General features: G+C 40.9%; 1 protein-coding gene across 2 annotated transcripts in view; it reads left to right on the top strand.

The window, feature by feature from the left end:
- The window catches only part of Sh3kbp1 (SH3 domain containing kinase binding protein 1), a 330,974-nt gene that overhangs the window by 72,028 nt on the left and 240,548 nt on the right, over positions 1 to 18,398 (top strand). Inside the window, exon 1 of one of the 2 annotated variants that reach the window (XM_028772690.1) lies at positions 1,426 to 1,579. The exons of the other annotated variant lie outside the window; for it this stretch is intronic. Within the exon in view, the coding sequence (XP_028628523.1) occupies positions 1,529 to 1,579 (51 nt within the window). The 5' untranslated portion in view covers positions 1,426 to 1,528. Of the gene's footprint in view, positions 1 to 1,425; positions 1,580 to 18,398 lie in introns of those variants that run through there. 2 annotated transcript variants of the gene reach the window in all.

Below are 18,398 nucleotides of genomic sequence, written 5' to 3'. Positions count from 1 at the left end.
TGTGTGTGTGTGTGTGTGTGTGTGTGTGTGTGTGTGTGTGTGTGTGTAGAGTTCCTGTAGGGTAACTAGATAAACTTAGTTCTTTTTTTGTTGGCTCTGAATCAATGCTTGGTTTAGGATTGATTAGGCTGCCTTCCCAGAACTGGGAATGGGCTCCTCAAGGGATAATGGGCACCTATGATCAATGCCCAATGGCTAGTGCTCTGTCAGAAGGGGAATTGAATCTCCCAGGATGGGCACCCAGCAGCCTTCACAGAGGGTTACTGAGTAACCTTGTTCGATTCTTGGGCCCTTACTTCCTTTGTAATTGGAGTCTTTTCTATGTTAAGCATAGGCAACATGGTAATCAAGTTTAAACTTATCTATGGACAGCTAGACTCAATCCCAGCTCGTCTTAGGTGATCAGTGATCTCATTAGGTCAGAGAATAAGAATCCCATGCTAGCATTTTTTTAAAAGTCAATCCAGCTTTATGTCTCTGGAAATCATCCGTCGGGATCTTACACATTTAGGTGATTGAGAACATGGAGTTTTATCTTAGGACAGATCACTAGCATGGGCAATATTGAAGGAGGGTGTTAGTGTTAGCATGGGTGGAAAAATAATTTCAGTCACATTAGGAAAACCTTTGTGCTGTAGGGCAGAACTAGTTAAGTAATACATAACTGGCAGCAAATAGTAGAAAAAAGCACTTGTATCTAGTCATTGGAACCTCCACTTTAGGGGAAAAGACACTCTGAATACACTTTGTATATATCAGTCTTACAGTTACATTGTGAAATTGACTTTCTTTCAAGTATAACTCACACTTCACTAAGCCATGTAGACATTCTGCCAGTTATTAGAACTTTATTAAATTCTGCTTCATGTGTACTTAAAAAACAAACGAAAAACAAAAAAAAAGAAGAAAGAAAGAAATACAAACAAGGGCGGCCTTTACACAGAGAGGTAGGTTATTTGATTATGAGCTGTAGTTCAGAATTGATTTCAGGGTGAGGTCTGTCCACATGCACTGAGATTTGCTGCTGCAGCTCTTAATGATGAGAACGGATGTTGAAGAAAGCAAACACCATATGCCCTTTGTTTCCGTGCATGTCTCCTTCTGGAGGCCTGGGTGGAGTGTCTCAGCTGTCTCAAATAATCTCCATTTTGCTCTTACTGCAGACTGCAGTTCCCCAGCTCGCTTCTTTCTGATGTTAATTATCATTTCTTCCTAATTGGTTGGCTCTTCCTCCTCTTTGGTTGTAAAGGTTCCACTCTCTCCAGTGCCAGAGATTGGGTTAAATTTGAAAACTGCATTTCACTTGATTTGTGACAGAAGTAAGAGAGCACAGAGAATTTAAACAGAAAACCCACCAGCATGAGTGTGTAGTGGGAGGGGCAGGCGGGTTGAGTATGGGACAGGATGCTTAGAATAATTCTGCTGCCAAGTGAATCAGAGAGGCTTGCAGTTCTCAGAGTGCACGGAACTCACTCCTGCCTGGGAGTGCAGACAGTCCGCCAGAAGTCACCATTTCCTACTCCACAGAATGGAGCTTTCACCAGCCAAAGCCCCGAGCCCCACAGACTTGCCTGAGAGTGTAAGTAGGCCATACATCTGCTTTGATTGTTATGTCTGCATCTTTTGTAGTAGGTTGCCTGACATCTTTGTAAGCCCAGAGGGAGACATGAGGGGGGAGTCTGGTCTGCAGTCTAGTACTTCCTCCCGTTTAGACCCAGATCTAGTTCTCTTGTTTGTGGTAAAAGGAATTTTTTTTCTCCCGATGTCACTCCAGGGACAGACAGACATGGCTTATTTTGACCAAGTCCTTTTTGTTAGCAGTATTTGTAAAGGTTTGAAACTGACTTATCCTATCCTTTGCTCTGTCTTGCCTTCTCTGGTTGTGATCTCTAGCTGAGGTGTTTTCCCCTGGGGGATACTGTGCGTAGATGGGCCCCCATCCAGGAAGCCCTCGCAAGTGTCCCTTTCAGCAGTAAGAAGTTAGGGGCACGGTTGGGGCCAGAAAACGTTTCTGAGGCAGCTGATAGATGTGGGAGTCTGGGAACAAGGCAGGCATGGGATCTGACTTTCCTGTAGTGTCAAGAATTAATGGGGGTCAGGGAGACAAGATGGGAAGCAGGAGAGAAAGTCTGTTTGGGGTCCATCAGGAGGATTGTCTGTTCCTAGTTGCTAATCAAGTATCAGGCCATCACAAATCCCCATTCAGGTAGCCTAGTAGCCTTGGGCAACTAAGAAAACAAATCTTCCAAGTCTTACTCTTTTTTCCACTGGTTCTTGTTGACCTGGCTCTTGATGGTGGCCTCCCATAGGTGCAAGCCATGCGATGGGTCCCGTGGGATGCCACCAGTGCTGCTGTTGGGCTCATTTCAGGGGTAGCCCCAAAGGCCTTCATGTTTCTTGATCATTGTCATAGGTTTGAACTTGCAGCTGCCTTGCTTAATTAAGCCCATCACTGTTGTTCTTTTGGTCATGGTCTGTTGACCCCCACACTCAAAAAATTCTCCATCAAGGTCCTGGGGAGAGGGTGCCAGTGGATCCTAGGGCTTGAGGCCTGAGTTAGGAGGTCATGTAATGAGTCCCTGGTAGGACAGAGACAATTCAAAATTCTTTATGATTTGGCTTTGACCTTTGAGCTTCTGGAGTGCCTGCCTCTATTACCCAGGGAGAGGAAGACAAACAAGAAAAAAGAGCTTGGGGACCATTGCCTATCTGTTCACCTAATATCTGACTCAGAAGTACACTGTCCCATTGCCTCTCCTTTAGGCTGTTTCTGTTTACTTCTTTTATGAGTTTAGGCAACTGCCAGGCACATGGATCAGTTCCCAATGCCTTTCAGCTGAGGTGGGGGGGGTGCCTTCTACAGCCTTGTTAATTAACTTCACTAGCTGTTTTATATTTGCTCCAATGTGAGTTCATTGCTAATAATATGTTGATTTGAAACTCTCAAGTTTTCCCTGCCCTTTCTGTTTTTAAATGTCTTCAGTTTTATCTTACATTTAAGCTGGAGTCTGTTGCCTTTAGCTCTCAAGACTCCCCACTTATTGTGTGTCAGTGAGGCATTTTTGAGTTTTGGAACCATCACCTGGACTCTTGTTTGGCATGTAATGAATTAAGAGAATCTTTTATCTGAATGTTCATTAGTACTCCTTCATTGAAATCCAAGTCATTTTCTGTGACTGGTTTTTGCCTACCTATTCAGCCTTATCAAGGGTCACCTTCCTGCTTGGAGATTCCCTTCCATCAAAGAGATTTCCTTGTGCCTAGCCCACATTGTGTTCTTTCCTGCCTTGGATCCAGGCATTTGTGGTTCTCCAGGTCAGGAATGCCCTTTCCTTGGTATCTGGATCATCTGGCTGGCTTTTCTTTTGGGTGTGACCCAAAGCAGCAGCCCTGCTGGGGCCTATCTTCTCTGAAGGGACTTCCTTTCTTTCTCTCTTTCACATCATCATGATTATTTCTTGGGGAGTCCTTGGAGCACAGCCTATAACGGTTTTGTTGACCTGTTGACTCACTCAGCACTTGCTATCTCCTAGACTAGAATTTCAGTTCTGCTAAGTCAAGAACTTGGTTTGTTTTATCCCCGAAGGAGTATCCCCAGCCCCCAACTCAGGTCTAGATGTACAATAAACGCTCAGCAAGTATTTGTTACAAAGGATGATTTAGTGAAGGAGCTTTAATTAGTTTGTGATTGTTGCAAGCCGGTCAAGACAGGTTTGCCCTTTCTGTAGCAGAGTCTCCCCCACTGACTGATGAATCTGCAGTCATCATAGTTTGGGCACTTGGGAAACATCAAGACTAGAGGCTCTGGTTCCCTCTCTGCGAGCCCTTGGCGGGTATTTGGACTCACCCCGTGGTTTAAGCATTATTATTATTATTATTTTTTGTTCTCAAAATGAAAACCACCTGTCTTCAAAGTGATTTGCTTAAAACAAATTCTTCATTTCTTTACTAAGAGCTTTACCCCCAGCCCCTTCTGCCTTTCTCCATCTCTTGCCAAGAGTAATGGGAAAAACCCTATTATCTTGGAAAGTGGTTTTCCCTCTGGTCAGAATCCAAAGGTGAATGATTTATCACCAAGTGTGGGGGTGTTGGGGGGGCAGCATGGCTTTTCCCTGCCTCACCGTGTGCTCATAAATGTTAGTGGTTTGTTCTCTCAGCTGGTCATGTGGCAGTTCAGCCTTTTTCTCTGTATAATTCCTTTAGGTTTCTCCCCTGCTGGTAAAGAACCTAGTCCAGGGTATCATATAAATGAAAGCAAGGCTGAGTCCATGTCCAAGCAAGACTCTCTGGCAGCCTGCTCACCAGCTCACTGACAGTCTCAAGCCAATTCTAGGAGGAGATAATGTTAACCCCACTTTAGAGTTACCGAAATGGAGGCTCAGTGAAATCAGTTCCAGGGCATCTGAAACCATCTCCCTCCAGGATCCAGGCACACAAGTGGTGAGCAGAATATATGCAGTCAAAACACCCATACCCATAAATTAAACCTTTTTTATTTAAAAAAAAATGCCAACAAGTAGAAAGCCAAACTGAGTTGATTCTAATCCTAGCTGATTTCAACATATGTGCCTGGGACTAAGTCATCAGATTTCACCAAGCCTCCATTTCGGTAACTCTAAAGTGGGGTTAACATTATCTCCTCCTAGAATTGGCTTGAGACTGTCAGTGAGCTGGTGAACAGGCTGCCAGAGAGTCTTGCTTGGACATGGACTCAGCCTTGCTTTCATTTATATGATACCCTGGACTAGGTTCTTTACCAGCAGGGGAGAAACTTCTACAGAGAAAAAGGCAGCACCAAGGCTGAGCCGCCATATGGCAGAGCAGTCACTGCTGTTAACTACTAAGCTATCTCTCCCAGCCTCCTTACTTATGTTTTTTAAGGTGTGTGTGTGTGTGTGTGTGTGTGTGTGTGTGTTTATATGTTGAAGCTAGAGGACAACTTTCGGTATCATTCCTGTCCACCTTGTTTGCTGAGTAGGTTAAATAGACTGACTTGCGATAGGGTTGGGATCTGCTCGTCTCTGTCTTCCCTGTGCTGGGATTACATGTAGGTGCCACAGTTGGGCCTGGTTTTTCTAAAGACTTTTTTTTTTTTTTGCTCATGTCTTGCAATTTAAGTAAACTTCAGGTGAGCACATGCTTCATGTGTTTGCATATGTGCATACATGTAACTGAAATAAGCTTTCTGAAACAATACCTTTCTTTAGTGTGCCCCCTCCTTCCTCCATTTAAAGATGATTCTGGTCTGGGTCTTCTAAACTGATTTTGTGTCCTTCTGCTTGGTGGTAACTCAGTTTGAAAAACACTGCTGGGATGATATAAGCTATGTTTACTTTATCTACAGGCTTGCACCATCTAAGCTACTTAAAAGTGATTTTGTAACAGTATAGTGTACATATAAAAACACACATACAGGCATATGTCTTGTTGAATTTTCACACACCAAGCATGTCTGTGTAGCCCGCACCACATCAAAACACATCCTACTGATTGCAGCTTCTTTGAATCAAGACAGAGGAGTGGAGTACAACAAAAATGGAGTCTGTTGGTTCGTTCTGAATTTTATCTGCAGAGCTTATTTGCTAGATCCTCTTTTGGTGTGGGGGGGTACATGCTTTATGTTTCTAGCGATGGTGCTTGGCTTACGTTATAGATCTCCTAACTCCTAAAGGAGTAGCCTCTCTGATGACTGTCTGAAATTGGCACTAGAGGAGTGGGCTAAGTATGTGTCTAGTGAAATGTGAATGAGGAGGAAGGTGAAAGGGCAAGGCCCCACAGTTCTGTATGAAGGCCCTTGGGTATGAGACTTTATGCTTCTAGTACTGGGGGATGAACTTTACTGGAATGGAGGGTCAGGGAAAGAGAAAGGGGAGAGAGGGTTTGAGATTGAGTCCCAAGTCCCTAGAGGTTAATAATCATCTGAATAAAATAAGGAACATTTACCTCTCCTAGTGAGTGTTGACCTTTAAAGAAAATTGTTTGAGTATGCTGAAGAAAACTACTGATTTCTTGGCGAAAAGTACAAATGCACTTGAGTATAAAAGCAAGTCAAAGAAATTTGGCTTTTATTATGTATGGGGCTCTGTAAGGCAGTTTTTATAATCACTCACAGCATAGAATTTGTTGTAATGGAATGTGTGTAGAAATGAAGGGGAGCTGACACTCTAATATGCTTTTAAACACTGAATAGTACTAGGTTATAATGTATTATTAATTAGTGCCTTCTGCAAGACTCCTTCTGTACAGCTATGTTTTATCCAAGCTGAAAGAGCCTCTCTGCATCAGGGGCTGTGGGGTAATAAATTGTTTTGTCTCTGCTGATTAGATAAGTTCTACCTCTCAGTTCGTGTTTGCAAAGCAGACTTTTAACTGTTATACACTTGGTCTGGGTTTCCTGGGTTTCGACCTCAAATGGTGGCTTGTGGCTTTATGTATAATTCTGCACACCGTGACAGTGTGTATAGGTAAGAAAAGTCTTCAGAATTAAACCCAAACCCTGTGGAACAAGGTGAAGGAATCTGCCATTTACTATGGCAGCATCTGACTTACCCTTGTCTTCTCTATACAGAGCATGAGGCTGGGTAAAGGACCTGCTGAATGAATCTGAGAGAGAAAGTACTGTAGCCATAGCCTGCAGTTACTGGTACTGTGCTGTATGCCTTCCTTGTTTGTCTGACTAGGTCATCACAGCAAGCCTTCCAGATGGAAACTGTAAATTTTCTTCTCTTAAGAGTAACCTTAGTCTTATGTTTGAGGACAGGTCTAGTGTATGGCTGGTGTCCTAGCCTTGACAGTGGCTTCTTACACTCTCAAATGGCCGTTTCAGAGTTGTTCTGGTTTGGATAAACAGATCAAGAAAATGTGTTACAGGAAAAACCAAGCCACATCCCTTTCTACAGTCACTTAGGTAGTAGACGTCAGCTTCTTTCCTAGGAGTCTGATTCCAGGGTTTATAACGGAACCACTAAGTTATGCTGCCTCACAATTTAAGCCAATTAAGATGCACAGAAATCTCTCAGTACATGTTTTTTTGCTTTTTTGGGTCAAGTTGAACTCTGTAGTAGGTAATGTGACCCAAAGAAGGAAAGTACCGGGCAAAGTCTGATTAAAAACTTCAGTGAACTTTCATTTCATTGGTAAGCCTAGACAGTTAGGGTCCTGGAATGACCATATCATTTATATGTGCATGATGCTTAGCACTTATACCCCCCCTCTTTTTTTATTGTGTTGAAGCTTCTTGTACCCTCTGGGTAATAGGTGATAAGAGTCCCAACTTAGAAATTGGCGGGAGGTCAGTAGTGTGGGACAGTCACATGTCAGCAGTTGCACAGCAAGAAAAGGAATGACAGGTCCATCCAGAGTCAGCTCAAGTGTTCTGCCTCCCTGGTTAGTGCCAGATGTTCTCCTTGTCCAGATGTTCTCAGTCATTAAGGTATGATGTGTGTAGAGTATTACAGAACAGTCTGAAGATTCATTAGCCTGACACAGAGTTTCTTAGCCACTGTTGACTTTTGGGAACAGTTGAATCTTTTTCTTTGGAGAAAGAGAGACCTTTGTCCTGAACTTGGTCAGCAGCATGCTGATGTCTACCTGCTAAATGCCAGCTGTACAAGCTGTTACCACAGAAAGCATCTGTAGAAATTTGCAAATGTTCTCAGTGATACACAGTTGCCCCAGATTAGATGCCACTAACCTAATGTAATCACTATATTTAGAAGAGGAGAGACAACCTTGCAAATGCTTGAAAAGACCTGTCTCCCCTCTCCAGTTTCTAAAGCATCAGAAAAGTCATTTAAAAAAACAATAAAGGAGGAAGGGAGGGAGAGACAAGTGTTGGGCTTGAATTCCCTTTGATGAAAGATTATTATATCTGTGAAGGAAGAAGAAAATCAACATTTTTCTAAAGTTAAAAAGCACACACAACTAAAAATATTAGAGATTAGCTAAAATACAACACATAAAAATCTATAATTCTACTGTCTAGAAATAATGGCAATTTATATTTAAGTCTTTTTAACATTCATGACTAAATATATACTAATGGATACAACTTTTCAAATACTCTTGTATAAAATGCTATAAAAATCAACTTTTTAAGGTTGAATAGTCCACAAATAATACTCTTCCTGTATGTGTAAGATGGGATAAGAGTTTATAATGACTACAACATGTTTCATTGTGTTGTCAGTACAGTTAATTTACCTTGTCTCTTGTGAATATTTGATTTGTTTCCAATTTTGCTTTAACCAGTTCAAGCAACATTGTGAAGTGTTCATGTACATACTTAATTCATTCATAGCTTCTTTTTCCGTAAAGAAATTATAATCACTGCAAATTTTAAGATCCATTTAGACAGGTACCCCATCCATCATGTTCTGGATTATATTTTGATGATGCTATATATACACCACTGGAAAATTTTGATTATGCACTAGACTTGAAGAATGGGCTGTGGAAAGTTCTTTGCTTTTCTAATTAAAGGATGACTAATAAAAAACCATTGAGAATTCATGCCTTGTTCACGAAACCTTCTTTACAGTAATATGCTACTTCCTGAGGAGCAATCAGCCCAGCAAATATTTCCCTGTGTGCCTTTATGAGTGCATACTTACAATCTCAAAGAGGAGGAGAAGGAGGAGGAGAAGGAGGAGGAGGAAAAGGAAGAGGAAGAAGAGGAAGATGAGGAGGAGGAAGAAGGGAGGGAAGTAATTAAAAGAGTGCATACTGCTGTTGGGGGTTGGAGAAATGGCTCAGCGGTTAAGAACATTTGCTGTTCTTCCAGAGGACCCAGGTTCAATTCCTAGCACTCACATCAGGTGGCTCAGAAATACTTGTAACTCCATTTTCAGGGGATCTGATCTGGCCTCTGAGAGCACTGGGCATACATGTGGTACACAGACATACATGCACACAGAACACTCACATACAAACAATGCACGTCACAAAAGAAGACTATATCCTCATTGCCCATGTATTTTTCTTTTCTTTTCTTTTTTTTGTATTTTTCTTAAAATTGTTTAAAATTACAAACTTATAAATTCATGGTAAAAACATCCAAAAGCACAGAAGAGCTTAAATTTTCCTACTGTTCCATTCCTTGCTTTTTTATTCTCTAGAATGTTCCTATATTTAAAAAAATGTTGGGGCTAGAGAGATGGCTCAGTGGTTAAGAGCACTGACTGCTCTTCCAGAGGTCCTGAGTTCAATTCTCAGTAACCATATGGTGGCTCACAGCCATCTGTAAAGGTTGCCCTCTTCTGGCGTGTCTGAAGACAGCTACAGTGTACTCATATACATAAAATAAATAAATCATTTAAAGGCCGGGCGGTGGTGGCGCACGCCTTTAATCCCAGCACTTGGGAGGCAGAGGCAGGCGGATTTCTGAGTTCGAGGCCAGCCTGGTCTACCAAGTGAGTTCCAGGACAGCCAGAACTACACAGAGAAACCCTGTCTTGAAAAACCAAAAAAAAAAAAAAATGTTTTAAAATTCATGAACTGAGCAGCAATATGCAAGGTATGAGCCAGCTGACTTTTTTCACTTAATATGTTTTCCTGCTTTGGCACCTTCTTCTATTTAATCAGTGCCCTAGTTGAGATCATTTAAAGTCTTTCCTCCTGAAACAAATCATTATTCTTTATGTTAATTTATCCAAGGGGTAAGTGTGTACTGATGGAGTTGGTAGATTAAGAGCCTGTATCCCTAGCAATTGTGTTTGGTATTATTACATTTCATTTCCACCAATAGTGTATATATAGCTTGACTTCTTTCCATGGCACATCTTCTCTGGCCAGCATAGCTGTTGGTTAATAAATTAGCAATACAAAGGTAGAAATTTCTTTGTGTAACTGGTTAGGAGGGGAGAACATTTATTTTTGTGACCCTTGTAGAGATTGGTTTGCAGCATTGTACACGTTCAGAGGGATGTGTGCTTACTGACTTTCTTCTGAGGTTGGTCTGAAACTGGATTTGACTTTAAAAGCCATTAAGAAAGAATCACATGTATAAAGTTTGGGGTCAGTGCCTAGAAAGTCACCTTTCCTGTAGTATTTGATAACATCTCAATTGGCATTGAAGGAGTTAGAAATGGACCCTCATAACTAAAGAGGTTGCAATGTCTTTTCAATGGGTACCAAATGTAAAATGTAAATGAAATTTAATGTGATGTTATGTGGTATGATTGTGTTATTACCAGCTTAGTTCTGGTGCTTTCTTTTCCGTAAAGTCTTTGCTGGTATTTCTCCATTCTCCACCTTTTCCCACTCCATCTTGACATCTTTTACACCATTCTTTCAAAAAAAGTGATTGCTATAGTTGATGTTGCATGTAAGGTCCTTTATCGCTTTTTTTTTTTTGAAAAAAAAAAAACAACAGATTTCTGCCACAATCAAGTTTTTTAAAATTATATTTTTATTAATGTGTGTATCTGTGTTGACACAGGTACACACATACAGTTGTCATAGCACATATGGAGGTCAGAAGACAACTTCAATGGGTCACGTTCCTTCTACCATTTGGGGTTTTAGGAATTGAACTCAGGTTACCAGGCTTGACAGCAAATGCCTTCATTTACTGACCAATATTTCGGCCCCCAACTCTATCAAGTTCTAACTGACACCTGGCTTCTAGTCTTCAACACTGTGGAACGTAGGGCTCAGTATGTGAGTGTTTTGATTGGCTCTTCATTCCAGAATTCTCCTTATTTAGTGATTGCTATGCTCAGTAAAGGAAGACTCTCCTAGATGTCCTCCTTTGCTCCCAAGAATAGTACTTGACATAGTGTCTATTTTATATTACATTTTGTAATATATCATCTTATCATTCAGCATGTTGCTTTCCTGCCCAGGGAAGAGCGGAAGAAAGGGCTGTCTTTCAATGATTTGGTATTTGAAGTGGTTTTGGATGGTAGAAATTTGGAGAAGAAGGTTTCTTGAGCTTCAGTGTGCACAAGCAGCTACCAGAACCCCCATTAACATTGGGCAGGGCCCATGTTCTCTGAGAAATTGGAGCTCTGTCCTTGACAATGGAAGTACTTAATATATTGTTGGTGAGGAGTTTTTGAGTTAGCTCTAGGAAAGTTACACTGAGATACAGAGAGGAAGCAGGTCTCAGAGTGCCTCTTATGTTAGTGATCCTGAAATTGGGCCACTTCTAGGAATATCTTCTTTTCTAGCACCCTAGCTAATGAATGGTAGGAAGTAGATTCTTTTCTCTCCTTGCCAGCCATTTGAGGAATTTTCTTTGAGACCTGCTGACACAACTCCATCAAGAGCTTCCAAAGGGCTGGCTTAAAACCATAAGATAACCTCTTCACAAAGAAAATTTAAAATGCTTTTTATTATTGCTAAAGTCTGGGTTTCCTGACAATGGGAGAGGCAGGAAGTATTATCCCAGCAAAGTGGCCTTTGGACCTAATTAGTTCTGGTCTGCTCTGTGACATTTTCCTTAGAGATGTATGTTCTGCGCTAGGTCATGTCCCTCTATGACCACTAGGTCATAAATTCATATGGAAGTCTTGGCCACCAGTATCTCATTATGATTGCATTTAGAGATAATAGGGAATTTCAACCTATAAGATGACCAGTGTCCTTATGAGAAGAGGAGAACAGGACACAAAGAGGGACAGCAGGAGTGCATGCACACCATGGGTTGATCACATGAGGATGTAACAAGCGTGCAGCCATCTATTATCCGAGGAGAGGAAATATAGGAGAAGCCAAGTCTACCAACTCTTTGATCTGTTAGTTTAGCCTCCTGAATTGGGAGATAACGCAGTTCTGTTACTTAAGCCCCTAGCTGCGCTGTTTGTTATAGCAGTTAGAGCATGCCAACCTGCCATCACTACTCCTTTCCCTCACCTAGCTCTTCTGGCTCCAGCCTGGCTTGAGGTTTTCTTTTTTCCCTTCTGTACTTTCCTTTTAAGTACTTTTCAAATAGGGACTCAAAGAACTCATGCGATCGAGAAGGTAAGTCCTTTATGTGTTTCGAAAGCAGTGACGTATTTTTCTATTTTTCTCTGAGTCACTCTTTTTATTCTTTTCCTCTGTTGTCATACTGATGCTCCAGATAAAATTTTACTTAGGACAAAGATTCTGCTGCTAAATTTGATTGGAAGTGACTTTTGGTGTGGTGTAAATCCTCATTGCACATAATATCCATTGTGTTAGCCTGTGACAAAAGGCTTGGCAGACACCATTTAGAGAAGAAGGATTTATTCTTGCTCATGGTTTCAGAGAGTTGCCATCCATCATGATGAAGAAGGCATCACAGTGTGGCTCTGTCCATAGCAGAGGAAGAATATGGTAGACCCTTGTTCATATGGCAGTAAACCATGAAGCAGGCAGTGACCAGAACTAGGGGATGAGCTGGTAACCTTTCAAGGCTCAATCCTTGGGATCTAATTTTGCCCACTAGGCCACACCTTCTAAAGACTCTAATGTCCCCCACAACGGCCCTTGTAGCTGGAAAACAAACACTTGAATCATAAGTCCATGGGCACCTTTTCATATTCAATCCATGATAATTAGTTTGTCCACATAGCTTTAAAAACAACACAGACTGAGTGGCTTAACCAATGCAGATTTTTCAGTGGAGGTCTAAGTTTGGCATCAAGTTCAAGCCGGATTGATTTTTTCTGAAATCTCCTAGGAGACTACCATACCTCTCTATAGCTTCCGACTGTTTTCTGGTATCCTAGCTTATAGCTTTTTGTCCTTTCATCTTCATGTGCTGTTCTTCCCATTTACATGTCTCTGTCCAAACTATCCCCCTTTCCCTATTTTTCTCCTTTTTTGGGGGTAGGGTCTCAGGCTGTAGCCCAGCCTCGCCCGAATCTCACTTTAGGATGGCAGTCCTAGTGCCTCAGCTTCCCAAGTGCTGAGCTTTCAGGTATTAAACTATCATGCCTGGCTCAAATTCCTCCTCCCTTTGTGAGGATTTTATATGTATATGGTTAACATATTAGGGTCTACACTAGTGAACTCCTCCTAACTTTATCATCTGCAATATCCCTGTTTCTAAATAAGGTCTCATTCCCAGGCATTGTGGACTTGAACTTCTTGTCGAAGAATACATTTCAGCCTGTGACAGAGTTTGTATTCCAACCCAGTTTGCCATCTGTGTACCTCTGCTTGTGTCTGGAGGGTTTCTTACCTGGTTGGCCACCCCTGCTTGACATGCAGGTTTCAGCTGAGACACCACTCTCAATACAAATTGATTGGATGAATGAAAAAAATTGCAGAGTAAAATTAAAATGTGATTGAGAATTATGGTGAACATAATTCATCCTTACAAATGTGAGAGAGCTCTTCCTTACTCCACATCAGTGTCGCTTGTGACTCTCTTGTATATATTGGCTGTGTCCCCACCACAGATGCTATTTAAATATCATTTTGTGCCTGAGAATTGGGATGTCGGGCACCTTCCGAATGTCATGATGTTTCCTGTTCTGTGTATGGAGCATGCCAAGAGGATTCAATTTGTTGGATTTAGATTTTTTTTGGCATTGAATCACAATTTGATTATGACTTGATGATAATTCTAAGGGCAAAACTGGCTAGAACTTTCTTTGAGGGACATGTGGGGTGGAAAAAACCTGTGAATCTTGAGCAAGGGAGGCGTGTACTAATGCTAGTCAATTAGTACTTACTGAGTATGCGCTTATTATAGCTGCTACGTAATATGCAAAATGCAGTAGTATGGGCAATAGCTGTGGACTCCAGCATGGAGTTCATATCAGGCAACAGTATAAGGCCAGTTGTATGAAAATATGTAAAGTAGAAATGAGGAATTGGCACTCACTTGGGGCCAGAATGATCTAGAAAGGCTTTGTAGAAGAGTATAACTTAGCTGGGATTGTACTTTATGTATCAGAGATTCCAGAAGAGATAGGAGAGTGCCAGTTTCAGGTCATACTAACATAATATCATTAACTTGTGGTATATAGTGAGCTACTTTGATTTTTCCTGTTCACTTTATTTTTGTTGTTTCTTTTTGAGATTAGGGTCTCAAGTAGCTCAGGCTGCCCTTGAATTGGTTATATAGCCAATACTGATATTGAATTCCTGGTCTATCTGCATTCCTGGTCCTCTAAGATGCTGAGATTATAGACATGAGGCACTATACCCAGATATCTGGTGGCATGTGCCTTTAACCCCTGTGCTATGGGAGGTGGAGATGTGAGGATCTCTGGGGTTTCTTGTCTGTCAGCTTAGCTCTAGGTTCAGTGAGTGAGCCTGTCTCAGGGGAGGAAGGTGGAAAGAGGTAAAGCAGGACACCTGATACCCTTCTCTGACCTTCATATGTGTGTGTGTGTGTGTGCATCTTGATACATGCATGTATATATATACATATCATAATATACTGTGCACACTGATGCACACACCAAAAACCAAACAAGAAAAATGATGCTTTTTAAAAATCAAAGTGAAAAGACTTCCTAAAAGTGTTAAGTGAGAAAAGAAAGGTGTGGGACAGTGTGAAAGATATGCTAGTGTTTGGGAGTTGCTTAAAAAACTCAATAATCTAGAAATTGTAGTAGTAATTTCCCTAACGTACTAAGATAAAGGAATAAGGGCTAAATACCAAGTGCGTGTGTGTGTGTGTGCGTGTGTGTGTCTTTTAGTGTTCAGGTGTATGTGATTTTAATGATGTAAATGTATTCTATCTGAAAAGTTAAAAAAGAAAGGTATGATGTCAAAATGATTTGGTCATATTGTTGCTAGCCTTCAGTTTACTTGAGAGTCTCAGATTCTCTATGTGGATATAATGAATTAGAATAACCAATACTAGAGATCTCTTTTGTCTAGAGCCCCTTAACTAGCTTTCTATTGTTTTATTTTTGATTATCACTACAAATATTTCAAACAAAGACTGAAAACCTTAGTCAAAGGAGCCACCTTATCCCTCTCACCTACCCTCAGTAATCATTTTGGAGTCATTAGTACTCCTTCCTCGGTATCCTTCCCCTATCTGCTAATCTCCACTACTTGGAAGGCAGATGCCTCTCTGGTTATGTTAAAGGTCAAAACTCCCTACTTTGAAAACATGCAATATAAAGTTCTTAAAAATCCGAAGCTTTCTGAGTGTCACTGTGATGTCATGAGTGGAAACTTCCACTGACGTCATGTGACAAGCAACCAAATGCAGGTGCACTAAAAGTATGTAAAGTTTCCTTCAGGCTGTGGCCACAGGAGTATAAAGAACACAAGTGAAGCCCAACAAAGCTTTTGTTTTGAAATCAATTTAACTATCCTGTCCAAAAAAAGTACATGAATCTTGTGTTTAGAGTACAGTAGCATCCCCAACACATTTTGTTGTGTATATGTAAGTGTTAAGCATTTTGGATAAGGGACACAAATCTATATTTAGAATTACTACTCTGGCCTGCACAGTTTCACTCTGGGCCCAGGCATACAAGTAGGTCGATGATTGAGGGGGTAAAAGCTCCCTCTTTTAAATGGAAATTGGCCTGTTTCATTAAGCTCATATGATTTGATATAAATTTTTAAAATTTCATAAAATGCACAGAATGTAGTCTTGCCCAGTTTTAAGTGTACAGTTCAGTAATGCGAAATGTATCCTGTGAAATGTTGTGCCTCTAATCTCCAGAACATTCTCATCCTATAAAGCCAAAACACTGTATTCATTAAACAACCTCCTGTTCTGTACCCAAGCCCCTGGCAGCCAAAATTCTGCTTTTTGTCTATTTGTAGATACCTAACACAGAACAATCATAGTAGGTAGGCTTTTGTCTTTGTGTGCTAGGCTTACTTAATTTAGTAGAATATCCTCCAGGTTCATCTTTGCTGTAGCACGTGACAGGATGTGCTTTGTTTTATAAGGATGAGTGATATTGTATTACTACTCTGTGCCTTGTTTATCCATTTATCAGTTTATGGGCACCTTCCATAGGCTTTATGATTAAAATAATCCCATGCATTCCAATCAGAATGTATTAGCATGATAGAATCCACTAGTGACAATAATGACTGAGCTGTTCGAGAAACTATTTTTTCTTTTGCATAGGATGTTGTTCTATGACTCTAGATGGCCTGGAACTCCCCTTGTAGCCTAGACTGTCCTCAAACTTATGCCAGTCTTTCTGCTTCAGCCTCCCAAGTACTGAGATTAGAGGCCTATGCCAGCATAACTGGCCAGATTGAAAATGTTTGTACCAAATATTTCAAGTTAGACCAAAAGCCTTCCTTTTCTTTTTCTTCCTTTGATCAAAGATACCCTTTTTCTCTCAAAGCTCTATATTGAATTTTGTCTCTCACTACATGAGGTTATGGATTTAGATGGGGCAAACCTACCTTTGTTATCTGGTACAGTGCTTAGTTTGGAGTTCATACTCGGTAAAAGATTGTTATAGGAACAGGGTTGCATTGATTGGACAAGGTATGTGATTGTGTCTGTGTAATGAGGGAGTTGAACCAGATGTATTTTTAGACTCCTTTTGGTACCAGTCTTGATTGAATCTATTACTAAATCTGATGATGAACATTTCAGACTCTCTTGAAGATGGATGAGTTGAGGGATGAGGCACAGACGTTTGAAGAGACATTTTTTCAGTGTGTCTCAACTGGTATCACAGAAGGGGTTATTCACAAATAGAACTGTTTCAGAATATAGCATTCCTCAGCAGTTTGGATTTTGTACATTCCCTTTATGTGGTAGTAATATCCTTTGTGTAATAGCAAAGTTGCTACCTAAAAATTATCTAAATCATAGCTTAATTTTGTACCACATCTCCTAGATACAGAGGGATAGAGAACAAACTTCCTTTTGACATCATCATCATCATCATCCTCACCACAAAGGATTTTAGTGAAAGACCTCACGTGCTGAAGAGTCAAAAGTATAATAAACAGCTGGGCAAAATGAAGATTCTGGAATTAGACATTGAAATGCTGGTTAGAAAGCATTGGAGGGGATGTGATCTGGGTTTTAAATCTCGTTGATTTGCTGAACTTTGTGCCAGTTTGTGCATTTTTATTTTGAGCCTAGTTTCCAAAAGTCTCCTGTTAGCAACCAGATGGTTGTCAAATAATTGATCTGGGTTCATTTTAAACCCATTTGGGGAACATAGTGGCCTGGATTTTCCAGTAGAAGGATTTATTAATCCTGCTGGTTTTTGAATGCCAATACTCTTGGAAATTGAGTTCCCTAATGTCTTGGAAGTAACCCCTGGAAAATTGGAAACAGTGAATTGGTTGCATGATATACTTGGAATAGAAAACCTAAAGCCATGGATACAGTTTATGTAAATTATAAATGTCCAGCCTCAGACGTGGTTCAATTAGGTGACAGTTTTGTTTGGATTTAAGGTGTGCAAGATTTGCACCCATTTTTTTTAAGGTGAGTTAATGCATAAAACCAGGCCCTGAAAACATGCTGATCTGATTTTAGTTCTCATTGCTCATAGACTAGTTCAAAACTGTAGGATCTGACATTCTGTGTGTCATTAGTGCTTTTTGGTGAAAAACAATCTTTTTAAAATGCAGCCTTTTTTTGTTTTGAACTGGGAAAATCTGCCGTGCCTATTGGAAGGTGCTGGCAGACCAGCAGGCTGGGCTGTTGAAAACAATTAGGAAGACGGCTGAGATGAGTGTGAGAGAGCCCCATGTGCTAGTGAGGCTGCCCTGATAAAATGGCTGCTAGAATGGTGACAAGACCGTGGCAACGAACAGCTGTGCTGTGGAAAGCCATTCTTTCCGATGGCCCTCCAGTTAGTTGGTATTTTATAGAATGTCTCTGTCTCCAGGAAATATTTTTCCATCTTGAAAAATATTCTGTAGCCTCTCTGCTCTGGTATTTTTTTTTTAAAAAATTATTACTATTTTTTAATGTATATGTGTGTTCATGGGTTTGTGGATTAACATGTTTGTGGCTCCACATTCATGTTTGTATATGTGTGTGCAGAAAACAGAGGACGAGTCCTGGGGTCATTGCTCATCTGCTGTCCAGCATGTCTTATTTTAGGCAGGGTCTCTCATTGACCTGGAACTCAACAATTAGGCTAGGCTAACTGGCCAGAGACTCTCAGGGATCCTCTTGTCTCTGCTTACTCAGCACCATCATTACAAGAGAGCATGCCACTATGCTTGGCTCTTTTCTTTTTAAACATGGCTTCTGGGAAATCCAACTCTGGCCCTCATGCTTATGCAACACGTGCTTTGCTGACTGAGCTCTTTCTCCCAGCCCTGATGTGTTTTTCAAGACCCAGCCTTGTTCTGTTGCGCAGGTAGGCTTTATATTTATGAACTCAATTGATCTTTCTACCTCCCCAGCTCCTGTGTCTACAGAGTGTATACCGCTGGACACAGGGTTGAGGTGGAGCTCTCTGTTTGACAACTGCTTGTGCAAAGTTTTTTCTTCCTTCCCTTCCCTTCCCTTCCCT

This window comes from Grammomys surdaster, unplaced genomic scaffold, assembly GCF_004785775.1.
Source record: "Grammomys surdaster isolate TR1022 unplaced genomic scaffold, NIH_TR_1.0 217, whole genome shotgun sequence".
NCBI lineage: Eukaryota > Metazoa > Chordata > Mammalia > Rodentia > Muridae > Grammomys > Grammomys surdaster.
This window is presented reverse-complemented; position numbering and strand designations above follow the sequence as displayed.